Genomic DNA, 25,025 nt, shown 5'->3' with positions numbered 1-25,025 from the left:
GGTGGTTGGGATTTGCTCCCCGTGCGGTTGGGATTTGCTCCCCGTGCGTTAATTTGTTTTCATGTTCCTCCCTCGACGTCATCACGTGTGACGCGAGGGCGGGGCATGAAGATGTTGTGGTGGTGGCTTCACCACCATGAAACTACGAACCGGTGTGTGAGTGACTTCAGTGACGTCAGTGTCCTCAGAACGTTGAGGCTGCGTTTTATTATAGTAGATATACCCAATACCCACCTCCAGGCAATATATAAATATATATATATATATATATATATATATATATATATATATATATATATATATATATAAAGGCAAACATCATAAAAAAGCATTACAAAATCTTTCAGGACAGGGTTAACGTAAGGAAAAGACTGCTTCCCATCTGGGGTCAGCTATTGCACTTAGCATCAGGCTGTTGTCTGGGTTAATCACCTCAGTTCCAGGAGATAAGGGCTCTCTGAAGTTTTAGCTGCTTGTGTGGGGGTGGGGCACACGCCCCCTTCAACTCAATGATATGGCCAAACACTGGCAGACATATTGGGACCTAATGGAATTCCTACTGCCTCTGTGGCACTATCAGCAGTGTGGAGCACATTGGTGCTTTTGGTAATTTTCTGTCTTATCCACCCTGGCCATTGACCCTGCCTAGATTATTAAAAATTACTTCCTAAAAATAGATTATGTTTAAAAAATACTTAAATTCTGAGGTTTACAGCTCCATCTGTACCTCCAATCTCTCAAATTTATTACTCTACTGTCCTCCCATCCATGTCCATCAATTCTCCTCTTTCCTCCCCTTCCTCCTCCCCTCCCCTTCCCTCCTCTCCCTCCTTCTCCTTGATGTCCAGCGATTCTCTCCTCCCCTCGATTTGTACCTGAACATTCTCTGGCTGGCTGTCGATCAGGGAGCTGAGGGTGGGAAGGAGCAGATGGACCGTCCGAGAGCTGCCTGGCGATTCTTCCCTCCTGACATAATCTCGCCTCCTGCATTCCCTTCCCCCTCATTGTTCCGCCCTCTGGCGTCATTACGTTTTGATGCGAGGGCGGGGCAATGAGTGGGAATGGGTGTTATGAACCCAGGCATCCAGATGTAGAATGTTGGAGGTGCAAATTATTATATAGGATAAGAATGTGTTGTTTTTAAAGATACAAATATATCCAGCTGTTTCTCATCTGATGCAAAAGAGAAGGAAACAGTTTCTTATGATATGACCCCAGGTGTTGCACTTGGGGACTACATTTGTTCATAGACATCCATGTCTTTTCACAGTGTTTATTATATCTTTTCTGATCCCTCAGAACTCTCAGCTTTTGTAGCCATTAAGAGTCCAGTAACTTCTAGTACTCTTCAGTGAATATATATTTGTTTGTTCTGTGTGTTATTAGGACCTGATTTACTGCAAGCTGCCCTCTTTTTCTTCATTTTGTTTTTCCCTTTTAGCGGTTTGATTGTTCTTCTTTGTTTTCTTTGGCTTTTCCCACCAAGTGGTTAGAGTATGATATATTGGTGGTTATTTAGTGGAGTGCACGTATTTCTCTTGAACAATTTATTGATGTATTTATTTTTGTTTATTGCAACTTTCAAATTGGTTAAAAAATACTGGTGACACACCTCAATCAAATGCAAACAGGAAGTATACAAACCTAAATTTAACAGATTAGTTAGCCAACTTTTACTAACTCAACAGCATCTTGAGTTTTCGGAAAATCAGGAAAAAAAAGTGAACAGACCTGTGCCACTCTGTGTCATATTCCTTTGTGAAGTCATATGCCAGGAAATGACATCAGAGAATAGGCGGAACAATAGTCCCAATACTCACCTCAGTATCATTACAGGGAGACTATACTTGCCCCGGATAGTAGCAGCAGTATTACAGTGTCTCTCATCTCTGGACAGCTCTATAAAAGATGCCCCAGGGCTTGGTAAAACATTTGTTCTGTTGAAAGTACAGGCGGTACACCAAAAGTGAGTCCTTTGATGCTAGTGTATAACAAAATTTTGTTTCTGGAAGCATTTTTGTTTTACTAAAAGTGCTATCTAGAACTTGAACATTTTCTATTGCTGATTTTGTTTTAGTTCTATTTGTGGTTTTGCTGCAATGAACATTAATTTTGCCTTTCAGGAAACACCACTGAAGTAAGGCTTGCCATTTTGCAGAAGACCCAGCTTGTTCGTTTCTTGTTTTTCTTGTTCGTATCACTTGCAGGTCATATGTTGTCAGGGTCAGGGCTTGCTCCATCCAACTCATTCTTGTCAGGCAGCAGGACACCAACAGAGAGCTGGATTTCTCTCTGACAATAAATCAACAGTAGAAAAGTGCAATTTACGAGTTCCCTACTCATGACTCTTGGGAAAGAATCAAAGTAAACACTCTTTTCCATAATGGTAGTGGCTAACTTGAGTCTCTCTTGTTAGGAAAGTGCAACTTGCTGTATAGGGTATATCTTACAAAAGGTACCCTATGAGGATGAGCAGTAACCTTCAACTGATGTTTCTGGAAGGTTGCCACAATCCAGTCTTTGGGCCGACTTCAAGCAGTGAGAACTATGGTGGATTTCTTTTCCTAACTGCTTGTGGTCCATAAATGATAAGGGCTAAGTAGTTTGTAGTCCACTTCAACCTGCTGATAAGAAACTGATTGGAAGTAGCCCTGTGACCTTCCTATTTCCATTCTTAGCCTTGAATTTTTTTTTTCTTCTGAGCTGAATAAAGTTTGAAAAAAACGCTTTCGTGTAGCAATGGCAATTGTAAATGCAAAGCCTGTGTTAGGCCATATGAGGTATATCAAGCGTGTGAAATATATATATATATTTATCTGTAACAAGTTTTTAAGGGTTATTATCATCTCCTTTAGCAAGTTAGAAAAGAAACAGCCCAGTTAGGCTGGATTTTAAATAGTATGGAGTAATCTAAGACATTGGCCTTCTTATATTCAGGGGCCTCAGCGTATCAACTTAAGAGGGGGTTCCAAAGCCTGCCTGCAGACTATGCCTCTTTCAACTTGCGGTAGATCTGAGGCTGCCTCTGGCAATGAGGCTCAGGGCAGTTACCCTGTTTGCCACCTTTTAACACCAACTCTGCACCTATGTCCATTCCCCCCCCCCCCCCCAACCCTTACTGGACTATATTGATATATGCTCTGGTTTTTTGCAGACCTAATGAAAAAGGATCACTCCATAATCCATAATGTACCCAGGCAAAGAGTAGAATGTATCAAAATATGAAATGTTGCTGATTGACAGTGATCCTTTATCAGTCAGATGCAGAATAGGCAGGTTCATTAAAATCTCGATGTAATAACGGGCGTCAGATTTTCCGTTGATGGAAACTTGTTGCAGTGAACTCCAGGGACTCTAGTGACTTTGCCAGCTCACTGTTTCTTTGCAGAAAGTAGTGGCAACCTAATAAAGAGTGCTGGCAAATCTAGGGCTGGCCCAACCATTATGCAGGACTAGGCAGTTGGCCAGGGCAGCAGCTTCTGGAGGTGGGTTGGGGGGAGGGGGGGTCGGTTGAGGGAGAGCACTGAAGTGCAGCTGCCATCAGAGCAAAACAATAGGTCCTGACAGCCACAAAGTTAAAGAAATAACAGATTCTTCTGGGAGGTGTCATGTTAGGGGTGATAATTATTGTTAGGAGGGCCCAAGGGGCTGGGAAATTAATTACGGGGGACACAAGGCTAAAGATTTGCCTAGGACCCCTAACCTAATATCCTTGCACTGGCCCTGGGCAAATCACATGCTCTTCTCATGTTGTGCATAACGTTCTATTTCTTCAGTAAGATGGACTAGGTCAGTTTTACATTTGGAAAAAAATCAGTTACATTCTTCTCTGGTTTAGTGTTTTAATGCCAAAAGGAAGATGATTTGTACTCTATTGCCGGAGTTTTCCAGAACAGTGTTTATATTGAACAGAATGATTTCACTTGTGTTCTTTGATTGTGAGAACACTTTAGATAAACCATGAATATCCTGTTATGAAAAGGGGGTATCAGTTTGATTAATCTTGGTCCACATTACACAAAGTATCAGCAACATTAAGAAGAAATGTTTTGTTGTAGATACACGTACTAATAAACATATCATAAGAACTGGCATGTAGGGATGTATATTCATTAGTCACATTTGGTTTGTTAGTGTGCCTTAAAAAAATTTAGTGCACGATAAATTGGTTTAAAACACTTAAATCTACAAATTAATGTGCGTTAAGTTGATTAGTGTGCGTTTAAAGTGTTAATGAGGAAAAAGGCCAGATGAGCCAAAGATCTTTGCCTTCTGCACATCGCTACTGGCAGGGAGGGAATATCCTATCAGTTGGCATAGGATTATGGGATCAACACAGCAAAGGCAAGGTTCAAGAAGTTTCAAGCGCAGTTAACAGAATATGCTGAAATGTTTTGATTAGAAGCCACCCACTGGAACTTTTCAATTAAAATATAAATTGAAATTAGAGCATTAACTAAAGGGCTGGATTTTTATTAGTAACTGTAATAATTTAAAAGCTGTATGTAGGAAAGGAGAAACAGGGGTGATATGATACAGACGTTCAAATATTTGAAAGGTATAAATCTGCAAACGAACCTTTTCCGGAGATGAGAAGGCGGTAGAACGAGAGGGCATGAAATGAGATTGAAGGGGGGCAGACTCAAGAAGAATGTCAGGAAGTATTTTTTCACGGAGAGGGTGGTGGATAATTGGAATGCTGTCCCACGGGAGGTGGTGGAGATGAAAACAGTAACGGAATTCAAACATGCTTGGGATAAACATAAAGGAATCCTGTTCAGAAGGAAGGGATCCTCAGAAGCTTAGCCGAGATTGAGTGGCAGAGTCCATGGGGGGAGGCGGGGCTAGTGCTGGGCAGACTTATACGGTCTGTGCCCTGACAATGGCAGATACAAATTAAGGTATACACAAAAAGTAGCACATATGAGTTTATCTTGTTGGGCAGACTGGATGGACCATGCAGGTCTTTTTCTGCCGTCATCTACTATGTTACTAGTATTTGCTGCAGCTATATGTAAAGTCAGTACTGCGAAATAGATGTATAATAGAATTGGCACCACTAACACTTTCTATTTAATTTAGGCCTGGCATTGAGCACTGGCTGAATATCACTTCTATATGGATAATTTCTTGCTCCGCCCTCTCTCCACCCCTTCACTATGTTCATAGCGCCAGGGTAGTCATATGTATTTTCAGTCTGGCATTACCCTTGCAACTTTTGAACTTCTACAGGGCAGTGGTGTAGCTACAGGTGGGCCTGGGTGGGCACAGGCCCACCCATTCTTGCCTCAGGCTCACCCAGTCTAGTGGTCCCCAAAGCACCTCATTGGCGGTGCCTCAGTCCTCTCTCTCTCGCTCTCATGGCAGCTGCCCATCTCTCTCTGAATTCCCCCACCCCCCATCTACCTTTGAGGCATCACCAGCAGCGATTCCTGTAAGCAACCTGCACCAGCCCTGCAGGTTCCTTCTACCGCATCCCACCCTCGATGATGCCACTTTCTGTTTCTTCACTGGCAAAGATACGGTAGTGGGATGCCTGCAGGGCTGGTGCAGGTTGCTTACAGGAATTGCTGCCGGTGATGGCTTGGAGGTAGACCGGGATGGGGGAGGAGCAGATGCTGGGGGGGAGGGGAGAAAGATGACAAAAGCAGGGGCAGAAGGAAAGTTTTTAAAAAACTGTATGTATTTACAGGGGTGGGGGTGAGAAAGGCCCACCCAGGTTAACTTAGGGCCCACCCAAAATAGCAGGCCTGGCTACGCTCATGCTACAGGGTCGCTGGTAAATATATAACATCCTTTGAAAAGTGACGGCAGCCATTTTAGAAATGACACACAACATTCTTCTCCTCATTCCATAAGGTAGGCGCACAACTTGTTTGGCATAACTACAAGGGGGCATGCATGTGGGTGGAGCTTGGGAGGGGCATGGGCGTGTCTCTAACTGTAGCTTTTAGAATACTGCATAGCTTGCTGCACTTAAGTGCGCCCTTTTATGCCTGACATTGGCATGGTGCATGCATGGTGTTGCCCACTTACACTAGTGTTATATTAATGGCATCTTGGTGCCCAGATGCCTTTACAGAACTAGTGTTCAGTGTGCAGCATTGAGACACCTACATTGTGGTGCCAGTTAGAGAATTGCCCTCTATCTGTGTATTTTAGTGGTGCAAAGAGGTAACAGATCTCTTGCATGAAAGAAACATTGATACAGTGGAGCACCGTTAGTACGCGCACCATTAAAGCACTTAATCGCTTTATACACGGTAATAACCTGCCTCCCAAAATCAAAAAATGAATGCACGGTAGGCTGTACCAGAAATGACCTGGCGGTAGCTACAACAAACTTCCTTTCCGGGCCAAGTGCGACAGAGGTGAGACATAAAATGACATGAGGACGATGAAGGCGACGATGTGCCGACTATGAAAATTATGCCTGCGGAAGCAGTTGCTTCCCTTGATAAAGTTATCAGATTTATGGAGGAACATGCGGCTGAACCTTTAAAAATCATGCATCTTAGGTGTTGGCTGATTTTTGCAAGGAGAAAAAAGGTATCAGTAACCTAAAACTGACTTTAAAAAATGAGCAATGGCTGTACAACACATTACAGGTATTTATTTTGTGTTTTGCTTTGTAGATGATTGTTGGAGAAATACTGTAAATACACGCAGTGCTGTAAATAACATTTTTCACACTTAAGTCTTTGACACTATGGTATTTCTTTATTGTTCTGGTAATGAGTGTACCGATAGTATGTGGTTGCATAGCCATGCCTTTTTATCTTGTTGACTTGGCTAGTGAGCTTCATTTTAAGTCTTCATATGATATGCGAAATTTGATGTTACTGCATTTTGCATCTATTAGACATCTTAAATATAAATCTATATTTAATTCTCCTCTATACTATCAAGCTGCAGCACTGTGGAACCTGTTACCTTTGGAAATTCATATTGGTTCTAACTACTATTTAGAAACTTGGTTTTTGAGAAATTTTTGATATTTGTTTTTTGTTAGGTTATAATATGTATTTTCCTGGACGGTTGTGGTCCAGTTTTTTTTCTTTATGTAATCCGCATCAAACTGTTCAGGTGTTTACGGACTATAAGCAATACATAGTATAGTACTAGCCGTTAAGCCCGTAAAATGGGGGAGTATTACAGCCCTCCTCTTCCCCCTGGCCTCACCCCGTCCACCAATCCTCCCCCCCCCTATATCCAGCAACCCTCCTCTCTGCTCTGCTCTCACCCCATGTCCAGCAACCATGCCCTTTCCCCCCTGCCCTCCCCCCATGTCCAGCTACCCTCCTTGCCGCCGCTCCCTCTCCCCTCCATGCCAGGCCCCCTACACTGACCTGACAGTGCCTCTCACCTCCGTGTGAAAGCGCTACAGGCAGCAGCAGATGGCTCTACTGCTGCCTGCAGCGCTTCCACAAGGAGGTGAGAGGCGCTGTCAGGTCAGTGCAGGGGGCCCGATACGGTGGGGGGCGGGAGCGGCAGCGGGGATGGGGGGGGTGGAGGTTGTTTCACATGATGTTCCTTTCCAGGTGGCAGCGTCGGCGTCCAACAATTCGACTCCGTTTCCTTCTCTGTTTCACCCTCTGACGTCATGACGTCTTGACGCGAGGGCAGGACAGAGAGGGAAGTCTGTACTGCGCATTTGCAAGTGAGTACGGTCACTTGCTGTTTACATGTTTGTTAGTATCGCGCCCAAAGTTGCGTGCTGAAAGTTACCCAAGTTGCATGCGCAACTTGGGTAAATTGATTAATGAACACTTAACTAGCAATAATTGGGTGCTAACAACCAATTATTGCAGTTAATTGGCTTTGATCAGAAGTTAATGCAGGCATCTGGCTGTGGTATTCTATAAGGAACAGTACCCAACTTTTCTAGTGCGTTTCTGAAAAGGGGATATGGCCAGGGGCGTGTCCATAATTCCCTGAGCAAAAAGTTGCTCACAGAATTACAGCATTTGAGCACCGGCATTTACACCTGGTTTTAGCAGGCATAAGTCCAGTGCCCAAAAGTTAGGCGTGGGATCCGTACCTAAGCGCTATTCTGTATAGGGTGAGTGCCTTTTATAGAATAGTGCTTGGTGGCAAAAATTTTTCGGCATCTTAAGGTTCAGTGATGCTTTTTGAATTCCTTCCTATGCCATTTACATTACAAGCACCCATACAGAATAACGCTTAGGCACCTTTCTAGCACATTTGCGTATGTGTACGCTTACTAAGAAACGTCTGGCATCCTATAAATTTACATGTGCACATGGTGCATAAATGTAGCAGGGGCATAGTCAGACCTGCCATTTTGGGTGGACCCAGAGTAAACCTGGGTGGGCCCTTCACACCACCCCCGTACATACATACAGTACATAGGTTTTTTTTAAACCTTCACCTCCACCCTGGCCATTTCTCCCTCTCTCTTCTCTTCTCTTAAATCCCCTATCCCCTCTGTCCCTACTCACATGTTTTCATCTTGCTCCCTCTTCCCCTCCCCCCCCACCGGCCACAGCCCAGCATCTGTCCATCTGTCTCTGAACTCCCCCCCCCCCCCCCATTGCCCTCTTTACATCAGAGCCGTCACCAGAGGTGATTTTTCCCAAGATAGACCAAACCTGGAGATAATCCAGTCAGGTTTTCTGGATATCCACAGTGAATATGCATGAGATTCATTTGCATACACTGCCTCCATTGTATGCAAATCTCTTTCATGCATATTTATTATGGATGTCCAGGACTGACTTGAGAATGTCCCCTAGGTGGTATATCAAGTACTAATAAACTTGGAAACTTGGAAACACTGCTGTTGGAAACCTGCATAGGTCCTGCAGACTTCACTCTACTGCGTCCCCAACAGTGAAGAAACAGGAAGTGACATCATCGAGGGCAGGGCATTATAGAGGGAAGCCAGAACGGTCAGTGCAGGTTGCCTATAGGAATCACCTCTGGCAACGGCTGTGAGGTAGATTGGGGAGGCGGGTTCAGAAAGAGACAAACAGATGCCAGGTCTTGAGAAGAGGTAGAAAGGGGTGTGAGGCGCCATCACTGGGGTGTTTTGCGGGCCTTTTGGGCCACTAGACTAGGTGGGCCTGACCAAGGTCCACCCGTAGCTACTCCACTGAAATGTAGGTGTCTTGTTATTTAATTGCCATTTATGTGTAATGTAACAGCTGTCAAACTTCTGAAAAGCATGATACAGATCTGACAGTGGTACACCATTGAGTCTGATGTGATATATTTGGTCATAATTTTGCGTATCCATCCTTTTGTCAGTGATGAATCACCAGCATCAGCAACAAATGACATCCAGCACAACCCTGTCACAGCAGAATCATCCTACCCAGAATCCCCAAGCAGCGATGATTAACTTGCCCAATGCACTGACTTCCCAGCAGCAGCAGCAGCAGAAGCTGAGACTCCAGAGAATCCAGATGGAAAGAGAGCGAATCAGGATGCGTCAGGAGGAGCTCATGAGACAGGTAAGACCAGGAAGTATCCCATTCTTTGTTGTGGATCAGTATGTGGAGATGGAAAAGGGGTGTTCTTTAAGCTGTTCTAACTTTGAGCTCTCATAGCTGTGTTGTCAAAGCAGCTCTTCAGCTGGGACTGTAGGGGTGGATCTATAAGTGGACACCTCCAGTTAGGTGCACTGACCACCAATTTTGTAACAGCACCCTTGCACGAAGATGCTGTTATAGAATACTAACAAGTCTGCACTGGTATGCCTGATGTTAAAACGTGATTATTTACGCCAGTTTATTGGCATGTGTCAGTGGGCATATGCTCTGAGCGTGCGTAGAAAAGTCCAGGCGTTGGCCATTGAAGGCACAGTGACGATGTTTGCAGGCGGGAGGCAGTGTGATGAGGAGGGGAATGGCTTGGGCACTGTATTTATTTGGCTGGCAAGGCCTTGGCATTCCTGCCAGCAAAGGTATGGTTAGCGTGTGGGAGGGGGTAGAGAGCAATGCGTTGCCCTCCAGTCCACCCCTGAGCACCCCCAAAACTGGAGCAGTGGCTACGCCCCTGCAACCAACATGCATTACAAAAACCATACAGCAATAAATATCAAATATAAAATATTTTACAGATCATCACAAGGCATATGCTTGCTGAAGCTGTTTTCTAAAAGAGATAATTGATGTTAATTTCCTTAAATCTAAAGGTAGAGTATTCCATAAAAAAAGACCTCCCACACAGAACATCCTAAACCGATCTTCAACTAAACATCTCTTATAGCCTATAGTATCTAATAAGAGTAACTTTATAACATACAATGGATAGGCACCTACAGAATATTTTATATAGTGAAGTAGGCATCTACTTTATAAAATACATATGTGGTCAAGAATTCACCTTGAATGTAAACACAATCATTTACGCCTGCTTGAGAGCTGTTGCAAATGAAGGCATATTTATGTCCATAGATCAATGGTTCTCAACCCATCCTTTGGGACACACCTAACCAGTCAGGTTTCAGGCAGTGGTGTAGCTAGGGGTGCGCCAGGGGAGCGGCTGTTCCCCCAAATGGAGTTGCGCCGGCATCTATTTTTTCTCAACGTGTTGCATTGCAAATGTACGCGCCAGCAGAAGTCCGCTGTTGCGCTGCTTTCACTCCCCCCGTGCCATCAACCTGGCTCCGCTTCTGGTTTCAGGATACCCACAATTAATATTCATTAGAGGAACTGCTGCTTACTGAGTGACTTGAGAATAGTTATTTCCTTTTTTAAGATATTCGTTTAATTTTTTTTTTAAATGTGAAATTATTTTTCTGCCTTCTGGAGCTAATCAGCCATTCTAGGGAGGACCACAATGAAGTTTAAAGTTTTAAAACATTATATACAAATCCTGACGTGAAGAGAACAGATAGAAAGTTACATAACGTAATCGGTTTACATTAATGTTCCATTTGGACTCAGACGTTACTTGAGTTATAATTTACAGAATTTCTAATCCCCCCAATTATCTAACCCCCACGTAGAGGATCATAAATTACTGGACTACTAAACTTTCCTCTGCAGTTTTTTTAGGAAAAAAAACAATCTGCATGGTGTCATCATGTAACTGTATGTTCTTACAGATGGCCTATTACGATTTTTATCCACAGATGAAGGAAAGAATTAAATCATGCCTAGGTGAAAACAGTTCATTTCAGGATGTGATTCCTCAGCCTCTGGGCTGTTCTGCTGGCCCTTTTACTGGAACTTGTAGTCCATGCCATAATGATAGCAAATTACATCAGACAAAACCAGAATGGTCCATCTAGTGACCTTTAACATGGTCTCCTTGGCCCCTTGACCTATGACAAACTGTAGAAGAGCACCTCTTGAAAGTAATTGCCCTACCATTGGGGCCCTTATTGAGCTTATGTAACTGAAATATATATGTACCTTCTTTCTTTAAACATTTCAAATATATAAAATGAAAACTGGAAATCTGTACAGTCTCCTGTCCATGGGGTCCATAGATTTTAAGAGGTATTTCTACTGTCTTCCAACAAACTTGGTTTTATGACTCTCAATCCCAAGAATAAGTTTATGTATTCCAGAGCTGCTGAAGATTTGGCTTGCACTGTCAGAAAGTCAGTCTTGCGTGCGTTTAGTGTTTCTTTTCTTATCAGATGTGCCTTATGTGGATTCTGGAACAGTTTGTAAGTTGGAGCAAAACTGAGACACTGTGTTCCAGACCAGAACAGCCTCCCAAAGAATCACGTACACTTACATACACTTGTTGTAGTATGACAGAACATATTTTTGAATAAATCAAGAACGAATATAACTTATTTATAAAAATGCCCAGCATGAATAAATCAAAAGAAATTTAAAACAAAAACTGAAAAATGTCAAAAAATAACCATTTGTTTTGTTCAGGTTAAATCATATGGTCAGGAACAATGGCCTGTATTTCGCAGTAGGTGGGGAAGTTTAAGTGACCTTACATGCAACAACAGGACAACACAAGGCAGAACTGAAAGAGCTGGGATAGAGAGTGTATGGCCTTTTAAGAACTAGAGAAAGCCGATTGGCTGATAATTCTCTGAAAATTACTTAAGAAGCAGAGATTATGACTTCACATAAAGATACTGTTCAAGAAATGGATAGTATCGTTATGTGATGTCATAATCTCTGCTTCCTAAGTTGGTTCAACTCACACAGCTTGGAACTATCGCAGGTTCTGTGTTGTTAGTTACATTGGATATGCAGAGGTGTGGTAGCCGTGTTAGTCCACTTTTATTGGACATAACTTAATACATTTCTTGATTAGCTTTCGAAGGTTGCCCTTCTTTGTCAGATCAGAAATAAGCAAATGTTGGTAGATGATAGTATATATAAGTGAAACATCAAAGCATTTCAGTGACAGTCTAACAGGATGAGGGTGGATAGGTGAGAGACAGGAAGAGTCGGGTGGATGAGGGACAGGAAGATATGCATGGAGATAGGAGGGTGACAAAGCAGTACAATTTTATGGTTTATAATGGGCTAGAAAACCCAGATCTTTGTTAAGTCCTGTCTGGTGGGTGTCAAAATATTTAATCATTCTGACTTCAAAGGTCTTGCATTCCTATATTGTTTTAAAATTCCCTTTCAGGATTCTTACCATGAAATCACTGGTATAGTGTTCTGGTTTTGTAAAGTGCTGCCCCACAGAGGTGACATCCTGATTGGTACTAGCATTTTTCATGTGGTGTCTATGTAAATTAAATCTCTTCTTTAGCATCTGACTTGTTTCTCCAATGTAGCAGCCTTCGTTGCATTTTTTACACTGAATGATATATATATACCACATTGGAAGATGAGCACGTGAAAGATTCTTTAATGTTGAATATATTTCCTTTGTGAATGACCGTGGGGTCCTTTGAAATGTTTTGGCATAGTTTGCAGCTGGATATATTGCAAAGATTTGTGCCATTCTCTTCTTTTTGAGTCTGTGTTGGGAGCTTACTTCTGATTAGCTTATGTTTTAAGTTGGGTGGCTGTCGGAAGACTAACACTGGTGGGGATGGGAATATCTCTTTCAGTAATTCATCCTCCTGGAGTAGAGGCTGTAGAGGCTCACAAAGCTTTTAAACAATGTTTATGTTCAGTTAACCGTGTTCTTAATTTGCGCTTAGTTTGATCTATGTACAGGTCACAAGGGCACTGTATCATATATATCGCCCTATTGGTGCTGCAAGTGGTGGTGCTGTAATTCTGAACAGTTTTATTACCCAGAGTCCAACAAAACTCCTTACCCCCTTCCATGATCCCACATAAAGAACAATGTCCACATTTACAATGTCCAAATTGTTCACTGCTGCACTCTGACCATATATCAGAAACTGACAAAATATCAGCTAGATTTTTGTTGCAAGCAAAGAAACCACACACTGGGATCGTCAAAAAACTTCATGAACTGATAACATTGCCCCCATGTCATTTTACTACTTTGGCTACTTTAATGAAGTCTGTGTATTTTAAAATACACATAATGTTGTTATCTTCAAAAGTGTGATTTCTCAGTTGAAGCGACAAATCTCTGCTATTAAAAAGCAATCTTTTGAAGAAAAAAAAAAAAAAGACAGTGATCCAAGATGGCTGCTTGAATATGGAGTGGGTGAAGTCGCTGCCTTACTCTTTCCAATTCTGCAATGCCGAAGCGCAGGGGAAAGTTGACTCCCGCCTCAGCCTCTGGTCGGCTTTCTACCCCTACGGCTGGACCGATGGACCTTTTTGTGCAGAGTTCTGAAGTGCTGAATAGGTCGGGAGGCGGCACGCTTGCGACGCCCAGAGTGAGTGGAGACCCTGGAGCGACGCCAGTGCTAGAGGTCATGCTAAGCCCCGACCATAGAGCACCTCTCCCTCAGCCCCAGAGCGCCAGCTCCCCGTTGGCGGCGTCAACTTCTCTACAACCAGAGTGTGTAGCTGAGAAGGGACGAGAGGTACAAGAACAACTCTCGGAGGATCTGGGGGGCTCAAATGGTTTGAAACCTCGTGGAGTTGTGAAAGGGTCATCTATTGCTGTGGGAGATTTCCTGGCTACAGGCGGTGAGTTGAGAGCTCCTTCATTAATCCAGAAGGTACAGACTCCATCTGCTTTTTCCTTTTTAGTAGAAAAACCATCTGAGGTAACCCTGGATAATCTGTGGGCCTTGATAGCTAATCTGGGAAATGTTTTGTGTCCTCAAATTCAGGCTTTGGAATCTCAAACTCAAACTTTAAAGGAGAATTTAACACTTGTTGAGACTGATGTTAAAACGTTATCTGAGAAAGTTGAAATACAGGAGAAAACTGTTGAAAAAGTACAAGAAATACAAGCAACTATGATAAAAGATTCTATGAATATGTGTAGGAAAACTGAATCAATGGAAAATAACTTGTTAAGTAATAATCTACGATTTTTGAATTTCCCTAAGGTGGACTATATCACCTAGGGAAATGTTAAGGAGATATATAAAAGAAATTCTCTCAAATATATTACTTGCCAAGTAAACCATTAGGAGGCCAAGAGATTCCTGCACAAGATGATTTACCTTTAGATATATCAGCAATTCTGGAGTCATCGGACTCTGAAAAAATAATCTCCTCTACTCTGTTGGCCATTGTTGCGTTAATGCCGGACAAGATATGGTTGATGAGAATGTTTTTCAAAAGTAAAGACAAAGATGTCATGGGACTCAAAATACGTATATTCCCAGATGTATCAAGAGAGACACAAAAAAGAAGACGTCAATTTTTGCTACTTAAACCAGGGGTACTTCAAACTAGTGCTACCTTTTTCTTACATTATCCATGCAAATGTGCAGTCCACTATCAGTTAACTAAATATGTGTTTTTTGAGCCCTCACAACTCACTGAGTTTCTTGTAACCAGGAGATCTGGGGGGATAAGTTAATATTAATATTAATGTCAATTATTGGATGTTTTTGTTAATATAGCTCTAGGAATGAAATATGGCTCTTCAGGACTGCTTGGGTGATATTTTCTTTAAATATGTTAGATTACAATAATTCCACTTTTGCAATCTTGGATCTCACATAGTGGATTTGAGGACAGTTATATGTTAAATAGTAAAAGAGGCCCGTTTCCAACAGAGAGGAAATGGGCGCTAGCAAGGTTCCAGGGCCCCCTCCCTACCTCCCTCTGTCCTCCAAGTTCCAGGCCCCCTCCCCTCCGAGTTCCATGCCCCCTACCTGCCTGCCTTCCTCTGAGTTCCATGCCCCCTACCTCTCCTCCGAGTTCCCCCCCCCTCTCATCCCGTGCCCTCCAAGTTCCACGCACCCACTGTCGTCCGAGTTCCACAACCCCGCGGCTCCCTCCCTCTCTCTCTGTGGCCTCCGAGTGCAAGCAGGACGTGTGCTGCTGCCTCTCCCCTTCGTAAGTGCCGGCTGTTGTTTAAAACGTTTTACCTCCTGCTCTGCCGGCAATAGTGAAGTGCAGCACACACGGACGCCGCTTCAGACTGCCTTCGCTTTCGCTTCTGTTTCAGCTGTTCCTCTGGTCCCGCCCTCATTTCCTGTTTGCAGAAGGGCATACATCCTGCTTGCACTCGGAGGCCACAGAGAGAGAGGGAGGGAGGCGGTGGGCGGCGGAAATTGGAGGAGGGGGGCGCCGCCGGACTGGAGTGAGCCCGTGGAACTTGGACGGAGAGTTGAAGGAGGGAGGGGGTCATGGAAGTCGGGGGGGGGGGGGATTGTTAACTCACCTCTGGTAGCTGCTGCTGGGTTCCCTTCCCTCTCACTTCCCATTGGTCCACCTTGTGACGTCATCCCCAGGGCGGACCAATGGGAACTGTGTTACGAACCCAGGCATCCAGAAGGAGGTGCAATTTATTAATATAGGATGTAATTTCTTTATAATTTTTTTACTTTATGTAATTAACAATAACTAACTTTTCTGTACAAGCATTGCTTGATTGTAAGATTGAAATGATTATTAAAAAAAAGCACTCTTTTAAAGGCATTTTCACGATTTTCTTAGGATAACCTCCAGTAATAATTATGTCCTTTAAACCTTCTGCCTTCTGTTTTTTTTTTGTTGTTGTTGTTATATTTGTACCCCACACTTTCCCACTCATGGCAGACTCAATGCGGCTTACATGGGGCAATGGAGGGTTAAGTGACTTGTCCAGAGTCACAAGGAGCTGCCTGTGCCTGAAGTGGGAATCAAACTCAGTTCCTCAGTTCCCCAGGACCAAAGTCCACCACCCTAACCACTAGGCCACTCCTCCACTAAAAAAACTGAGAAATCGGTAAACTATTTTTGATGCAAATTGGATGCATATTATCAAATGTAAGGAGGGAGTTTCGGTCCGTGGGTTTAGAATAAACTGTCATCCTGAATTTCCCACACTCTAATTCCATACGGACATCCAAAAAAACAATCTCAGTTTGGTGACTAATACATTGGAAATGCACCATAAAAAGGATGGCCACAGAAGGAGCAAACGATGCCCCCATTGCCTCTCCCCTCAATTGTTGAAATAATTTTCTATCAAACATGAAATAATTCTTTTTGATGGTCACAGATACTAATTGTATAAGAAAATTAGTGGAAGCTGTCCCAGGACAAAAACGAGTCTCTAATTCAGTTGTTAGAATATCCAGGGCTTCCTGCATATCCAGTACAAAGAAAGAAAAGCCACAGACAGAATCCCCCTTATAGTGACATACAACCCAGAGCTGGAAAAATTAAGAAAAATCATAAAAGCTCTACATTTAAAGAGATTGCCAATAGAAGACTTTGTTTCATGACTTGTCTGGGAATATGTTTGAGATGGTAGTTTCCTAGACCCCTGATGCAGGCTGGTAGGGCCGAAACACGAGTCGTGTCAGATCCCCTTTGTTTGTATTGAAGACTGATCTTAATAAAGATCTTCTCTGGACACCATCTGCGAGAGGTTCTGCTTTTTTCCTCTACTGATTGATCATATCCCACATAACAGTCAAAGAGGTGATATTTCCAAAATATTACAACAGCGGGAGCAACATGGGATTTATCAGTTACAAACTGTGGCCCCCATAGGAATGAATGGATCTATTGAATAGGAGGTGGTGTTCTAATACGAGGTCAGGTTCCTTTAAATTTCATCTTTGTGTGATTGGAGGTTAGTCAGTTCAGTGTCTTACATGCCTTGTCGCCATCTTGAATCTGTAAAGTTCCTCCTCCTGAAGCAGCTTAGCGAAACAAAGAGGACCCTTGTCGGGGTAATGAATTTTTTTTTGGTTAGCCTAGCTCTTTCCTATGGAACTGATTTTTGTATCATTATAGAAAATTGAGTTGAGAAGATACCATAAGTCGATAGTTATTTGTACACTGTGGTGGCTGCTTTTTTCAGTAGTGTTTCTTTCTCCTTATGGAGGAGTTTTCTACTGCTGTTTTTGCAGCTTATTACAGGAGCCAATGAGAGTCAACCCTATTGGAGTTTCTAAGAGTAAAAGTCACCGACTTTCCGTGAGTAGTTGAGGCTTATTTATATATTAATAATTAGATTTAAGTGGGGTGTTCTCTCTCAAATTTTAGAGCAAACCATTTCTAGTAAGGTGTTAAGTTGAATTTTGCTCTTCCGTTACTATCTTTTGTTATCACATAAAGAGTGCAAGGGGCCATCAAGTCTGGCCATTTTCCCTGCCCGTTGCAGAAGTGCAGACTGTACATGATCTTGGCTTTAACCATGCTTCTCCAGTCGCTAAGGATCCTGTGTACTTCTCCCATGATTTTGTTGCTGCTTTTGCCTTCTTGTATTTTTCTTTGTATTACAATAAATGAGCAGGCAAAACAGTGCATGAATGTAGTCCTATTTATTTTGTAAACTGGACCTCTGCAAGTAAATTGTAATTCATTCAGCTTCTATACTTTGTCTTCTTGTATATGTAATATCTACAATCATGCTGGGATTCATCTTTCTCTTTATGTTAGTTTTTAATTTTTGTTAATTTAAAAAAAATTATTTTTCATATTCATACTTCAGTCTATCTTTTTTTTTCCTAGCTTTTTACCCAACTGCTGACATCTCTTCTTTGTGTTTCATTTCTTACCTGGTCTTCTTTTGTTCCTGGTTCTTTCATATGCCTTTAGTCTATATTTTATTTAGTTTTCCTAATTTTGTTTTTCATCTACTTTTTTTGTCTTGCTGCCTGTATCTTTTTCTATATTTTTCATGCTTCTTTCTTCCTTCTGTTTTCCTTTCTTTTGCTTTGTTGGTAAATCTTTCTGTATGTTTTGCTATTTCTTTTGTCTGACATTGTCTACCCAGTCTTTTGGCTTATCCTTTTCAGTCTTTTATGCCTCTGTCCTTGCACCAGACTTTCATTCTGTTCCAGTCACTCCCTTTCCTTTGTGTAATTTGCTTCAATTCTATTTATACCACCTATCAATTCCCTTCTCCACTCTTACCAAAATTTCTCACTCTTTTCTTCTTCAATTTTCTTTTTCATGTTTTTCTTATACTACCATTTTGCTTCCTCTCTCCTTTTCTCTTCCCTCCGCTCCAACATACATCTCCTTCGCTACCTGCTTGACTCTCATTATTTTCCTCTTTTCTGCCTTGTGCCTTCACATTTCCTCTCCCCTGGAGCAGACCTATGATCCTCAAGACCCACCAGCTGAAAAATCCCAGTATCCCTCCCCTGCATACCTTTTAAATGCCTCTTTTTCACCAGCAACGAGCAGTGACAGCTCACAGCCTTCCTTCTGATGCAGGCCCGCCTAAGCAGAAACAGGAAGTTCTGTCAGAGAGAAGGCTGTGACCAACACTGAACAGCAAGCATGGGTTGATGCTCACTGCCAGTGAAGAATTGGCCTTTAAAAGAGAAAGGGGCTTGAGAGCCCAGATTGCCTTGTGTGTGTTGGGGAGGGGGGGAGTTGAGATCACTTGTAGGGAGGGAGAGAGTTGCTGGGCAGAGAGTTGGGGAGTGGGGTTTCTGTGCCCACCCAAAATTAGGTGTCTGCCTACGCCACTGTCCTGCAGCCTCCTCTTTCACTTTTCCCCTTCCCTTTTCCGTTGTCTCTCTCTTACTTCTCTCCATTTCTGTAGCTTTTTATCCTGTGCCTCTATCTTGCTGCACATTTTCCCTCAAGTGTAATACTGTCTCTCTCTTTGAAATGCTTTGTCTCTAGACTTTGTAGATGGTGAACTTCCAGAGGATCAGGATCTGGTTGGTAAAGCCAGAAACTCTAAGTCAAAAAACCTGGAAAATGCCATTTTGGAATCCATCCCCTTATCGTCATGCCACCGAATAGTTCAATTGATGAAGGAAAGTGAACCTAGAAAATAAGATCCAACAGTTCAGAGAAGATTATGTAGAAAACAAACAGGAACCTGTGGTTTCCACCTCCAGTTACACAGCAGATAGATCACATCTTCATATACATCCTCCATGTATAGGGGTTGTGCCAAAATTGTCTGCTTTGCACGAGTTATTGCAGTAATTACATTTCGTGTCTTGAAGCTGCTGTAAAATAACATAGTAATTACCATGCATGGGCCACCCTGTAATTTGGGTGTGTGGTGGAAATGGGGTCAGAGCATATAGAGAAATGTTAGCAGCAGTGTAGTGACACCACCCCTTTTGTCTAACAATTTAGTACTAATTCATCCAAACGGCCATTAGGATAATCTATAATAAGACTGAGCAGAATGATGCAGGGTTACCTCAGAGTGACGGGAAGAACTGAAGATGTATTTTTAAAACCAATTAAGCCTCTGAACAGTGTGAAATTGCAGGACAACTCTAAGAAACAGAGTAAAGGTATATTGCGTAATTATTATTTGCAAACTGTCATATGGAATTATTCTTGATGCAGCAAGGTTTCTTCCCATGAAGAACTTGCCATTCAAAACTGGACAGGGAAAGATTGGGGGGGCCCTTTTACAAAGGCACATAGGCGCCTACGCGTGTCCAACGTGCATCAAATTGGCACTACCGCCCGGCTACCGTGTGCCTCGGGCGGTAATTCCATTTTTGGCATCTGCCCAAAACACACAGTAGAAAATATTTTCTATTTTCTACCGCGTGGTGCTTTCCCGACTGTAGTTGGCAGTTGACATGCGTTGAACGCTTACCGCCCGGTTAGCGCGTGAGACCTTACCGCTAAGTCAGTGGGTGGCGGTATGGAACCTTTTTTGCGGAAATACTTACCCCAGTCATAGAGCTAGTGTATATGTTTGCACCTAGGTGAATGCATGCAGATCATAGTATTCTATAATGTACGTGGATATTTGTGTGCCTCACCCACGTGAATGTCCATCTGCAAAGTACGCACCATCAAAGATCAGCACAGTTACAGACTATGGCATTTATACATGTTATGTATCCACATATATGGGTTAATTACTAGAATACCATCAAAGTTACATGTGGTCTTGCTGCCTAAATCATGACAGCTTCCTATAGAATTGCCCCCTCAGTATTTTGTGTAATTCTGGTTGCTGCATCTGAGATCTAGTAGAATTAGAAAAGATACAGAGAAGGGTGACTAAAGGAATAATGGGGATGGAATGACTCTCAAAAGAAGAAAAGCTAATGAGATTAGGTCTCTTTATCTTCAGAGATGCCAAGGGTGGCCCATCTCAATACTGGAGGTTTACCACTGCAATACTGATGATTGAAGGCCCAATGAATGAGATTTTTCTTGTGGGCCTCAGCTTTATCTAAAACTAGTTCTTTCAGATGCACATTCCAAAAACTGACATATTCCGATCAATAAATAGAAAATAAAATGATTTTTTTTGTACCTTTGTTGTCTGGTCATTTTATTTTTTATCTTATGTTGGTCCTAGTCTCTGCTTTCTTCTTTCTTCTCTTAACTGTCTTGCCAGAGTCTCCTTGTCCACTTGGCACTTTTCTCTCCACGTCCACCATCCATTTTCTTTCTGTGCCCCTATCTGTTTGACCCAGCATCACTCTTGTCTTCCCAACATGTTGAGCATTTCCCATTTCTGTGTCCCTATTCCCCCTTCCCCCCATGTGCCACCGTAACGCTCTTTCCTCCCATATTGAGGTGCACACATCAAAGGTAAATGGGACTTTCTGTGAGGTACAGAGTCACCTTCACATAGTCATAGAGTTGTATGTTGGGGAGGGGAAGGCAGAGAAGCAAACTGCCTTTAGAAGTTTGTGCTCACCATATAGATTTGGGGGGGGGGGGGGGAGGATGAAGATACTACAGGCTAGGTGGGAAGAGGATTGTGAATGGATGTTGGATCTGATTAGGCTTGGCTGGGGGCAGGGAACAATGAGGGGAATGCTTGAATCTGGATGAGAGATTACTGGAGGTTGGATGGATCCCTCTTGCTCCTCAGACCCTAAAACTCAAGCAGCCCCCACCCTAGGTATAGCTCCCAACATGGTCCTCAAGTCAAGATGTTTCCCTGTCCTTGTTTTAAGGCCCTAGCTATGGTGAGCTGCACAGTGACCTTTGTATTTCCCAAAGCAGTTTATCAGGGATCATTCTGGCTATATTAGCTCAAAAATCAGTGAGTAGAGTGGGATTTAACAGAACATTTTTGTGATTTCCCCCTTGAACTAAACAGGAGTGGGGATTAAATAATAGTTGAGGAGAGGGGAATCTGGGTAGCTGCAAAAGTAGGCTCACAAAGCAACAGAAGAAAGCTGCCAGACTCTGAAATCTGCCCTATTTTGTCTTGAGAAACAGGAATCTTGAATCATTAAATCCATTTGAACCATTATATGGTTGCAAATAGCATTCTTTGTTAAAAGCAAAATAATTCTGAGCAGAGTGATAAACTGCAGACATGAACTGGCAATCCCTGCCTGACTCAGGATTGTTGCAAAGTAGTAATAGCCATTTAAGTGGGGTGACTTTTAGCTCTCCTCCCCCCTCTCAAAGAATTTTACTTCCTTTCTCTCTACATCGATAGCTTGAGGCCCTCTGGGCCTTCTTTGTGTAAAACCCTGTTATTTATGAGCTAATCCTTCACTACAGGGGCTTCTGCTTCTCTTAATGTAACCAGCCTTGAGAAAACTGCTGAGTAAGTGCTGGCCTAGTTGCCAGGCGACTTGAGGTGAGGCGTGGAGGGTTTGGGTGAAAGGGAGTGGAATTCTTTTGGCAGTCCTCACATATCTCCTTTGAGTTGTCAGCAGCTGCTGGCAGGCTGGCCCTTTCCAGCCCTTCCTGACCCACCAGCTGCTGCTGCTCTGGAGAGACACACCCAGCCGGGGAAGAAGATGAGTTTCAGGGAGTTCCCTCCGTTGGTTGGAGAGGGGGAGTTTCTGTTTGAGCCAGCAGAAATGGGATAGTTTTGATAGAGGGTTAATGAATTTCCCAGGAAAGAAAGTGGAGATATCTGTGGAACCCTTTAGGCTAGGCTCTATGGAAAACGTGCATGGATAAGAGTAAGGATCACAGATTTATGAAAAGTAAAATCATGAAAGGCTGGGTAGTACTCCTACAAATGAGACAGATGTAATCAGGTGCACTAGCATTGTTGTTACCGCTGTTACGTGTGGTTTTGGTTAAGTAATATTACTTCCACTCTAGGAAGAATGGTGGCTCATGAAAAATATTTTCTAAAAAGAAAAATACAGTAATTTTAGTACACTTCCACGCTGATACATATAAATGATGTGCATATAGAAGAATTACTACCAATGCAGGAAAGTGTTTTCAAAACTAGCTCACTTTTTCACTTCAACAGGCAACCAATGCAGCTGGATTAGGAAGTGGGAAACACGCTCGAATTTTTTCACCCTGAAGTGAAAACGAGCCCAGGTATTCTGCAAAGTTTGTAGTCAGCGTAGTTGGGACTCAGGGATACCACAATAAAAAGAATTGCAGTAATCCATTTGAGAAATGGCAAAAGCGTGTATTAATGTGTGAAGAGATTGAAAATGCAGAAAATTGCGGATAGCATAGAGACGACGCAAAGAGAAAAAGCCCCGCTTAAGAGCTTGCGAAATTTGATGGACAAAGGAGAGCTGTGAATCAAGAATAACCCCTAAATAACGGAAAGAACTAACAGTGGGGATAGGAACAGTTATGTGCGTACATTGGAGACACGTCTATGGTCTGCCCAAGTATACACGCCCTTGCAGTTAATGCTATAGCATTTAGGCATGAGTTTAAAGAATGGCGCCTAGTGCATTTATGTGCATATCTGCCATGCATCTATGATGCACTTAAGTGTTGACACCAAGTTATAGAATTTCAGTGGGCTTTGCGGTAGATAGCCAGTGAGTAGAGTGGGATTTAACAGAACATTTTTGCAATAGTCTACTACGCTGCTTGTTGCCAGCTGCTGGGCATCAAGGCCTACTTCGTGTTGGGGAGTCTTTTTGGGCATAGCTGCACCTTGTGGGGGACTTGCTTCCTTTTGAGTTGTTGGATGTTGCGGGGGGCTGTTGCCTTTAATTCAGGCAGACTGCGATCCCTAATCCTCTGCGGCATTGTCCGCCTCCAGCTGCTGTCGTCTGCCTCCGGTGACCTCCTCCACTCTCCAGGCCGCATACTGCTGCTTCTTCTGCACTTTGACTGCGCTCGCTGGGTCTTACAACAGTGCCTAGCTGGGAGCTGTTCCAGCCACTCTGATCCATCTCAGCGTCTGGATTTCCACCGTCCATTTTAGACTCTTTTCCCCTCCCTTCCCTTTCACTTCTTCCCCTGTTCCTTTTACCCTCTCTAATTTAATTGTAATTGATTCATCAGTACATTGTAAGCCACTTTGAGTCTGCTTTATGTGGAACAAAGTGGGGTATAAATGTTCTAAAATAAATAAATAGTGTGCCAAATGTTAGTGAACAGAGGTTTTCGTGGTAGTACAGGAATTAGGAGTAATCTACAAAGTGGAGGTTACTACCCACCCAGCAGTGGTGTGACTGCATTGGGCTTCCAAAAAGGCACTTGAGTAACTTGCACGGAGCAGTGTTTACTACCTGAAAGACAGTGGTGTGACTGCAATGGACATCAAAGAAAGCTCTGGTAAATGTTAAGACTTGAGGTAAATACTTCTGATTAATTTTGCACATGACTACATAAGTATCAGACGTTAAGTGTGGAAAGTTTATAAGAAGCCTATAGAGAAGGTTTGAATTTAAACTCATAAATAAACCATGTAAATAGTACGTAAGTGTCCTACTCATAAAGATAAGAGTTCCTGTCCCAGGTATCTAATCCAGAACAGACTTGAACCACATCAGATATCTTAACCAAGTAGCCTGCTGCTAAATGTTGGCCTCTGTTTATTTCACATCTATACCACATTTTCAACCCAACATCCAGTGTTTACAATACAAAAACAACCCTAGTGTTCAGCCATTGTGAAAACAGTGATGTGCTATCGAGCATACCACACTGGTTATCTGTATTTAGTTATCTTTAACTTATGTTAATTGACACTTGATTATACTGCCTTTCAATATGAACAATCAAAGTGGTTTACATTCTAAAAATAGGAAAAGAACTACAAAAAAAGAGACAGGAAAGAAAAAAGAGAAAGAGAGAGACAAATGAGGAGATCTTAAGGTGGCCAAACAGGTAGAAAAGACGATGGTGAAAGCTAGAAGGATGCTTGGGTGCATAGTGAGAAGAACAGCCAGTAGGAAGAAGGAGGTGATGATGCCCCTGTATAAGACTCTGGTAAGACCCCTTTTAGAATATTGGGTACAATTCTGGAGACCACACCTTCAAAAAGATATAAATAGGATGGAGTTAGTCTAGAGAGTGGCTACTAAACTGATCAGTGGTCGTCATAAAATGTATGTGGACAGACAGATCTCAATATGTATATTTTGGAAGAAAGGTTGGAGAGGGGAGATACGATAGAGACATTTAAATACCTATACGGCATAAATGCACAGGAGGCGAGTCTTGCAAATTGAAAGGAAAGTCTGGAATGAGGGGGCATAGGATGAAGGTGGAAAAGGAATGGACTCAGAAGTAACCTGAGGAAATACTTCTTCACAGAAAGGATGATAAATTCGTCCTGGTGGAAGTGGTCGAGACGAAAACAGTATCTGAATTCATGAGCACTTGGGACAAGTTCATAGGATTTCTAAGGGAGTGATAGGGAGAGTAGATGTCATGAATAGGCAGACT

General features: G+C 42.7%; 1 protein-coding gene across 3 annotated transcripts in view; it reads left to right on the top strand.

The window, feature by feature from the left end:
- WWTR1 (WW domain containing transcription regulator 1) overlaps positions 1–25,025 on the top strand; it is a 199,231-nt gene that overhangs the window by 152,910 nt on the left and 21,296 nt on the right. For all 3 annotated transcript variants that reach the window (XM_030215722.1, XM_030215721.1, XM_030215723.1), the window contains one exon: positions 9,271–9,476. In XM_030215722.1, the coding sequence (XP_030071582.1) occupies positions 9,271–9,476 (206 nt within the window). The remainder of the gene's footprint in view (positions 1–9,270; positions 9,477–25,025) is intronic.

Source organism: Microcaecilia unicolor, chromosome 10, assembly GCF_901765095.1.
Source record: "Microcaecilia unicolor chromosome 10, aMicUni1.1, whole genome shotgun sequence".
Taxonomy (NCBI): Eukaryota; Metazoa; Chordata; class Amphibia; order Gymnophiona; family Siphonopidae; genus Microcaecilia; species Microcaecilia unicolor.
This window is presented reverse-complemented; position numbering and strand designations above follow the sequence as displayed.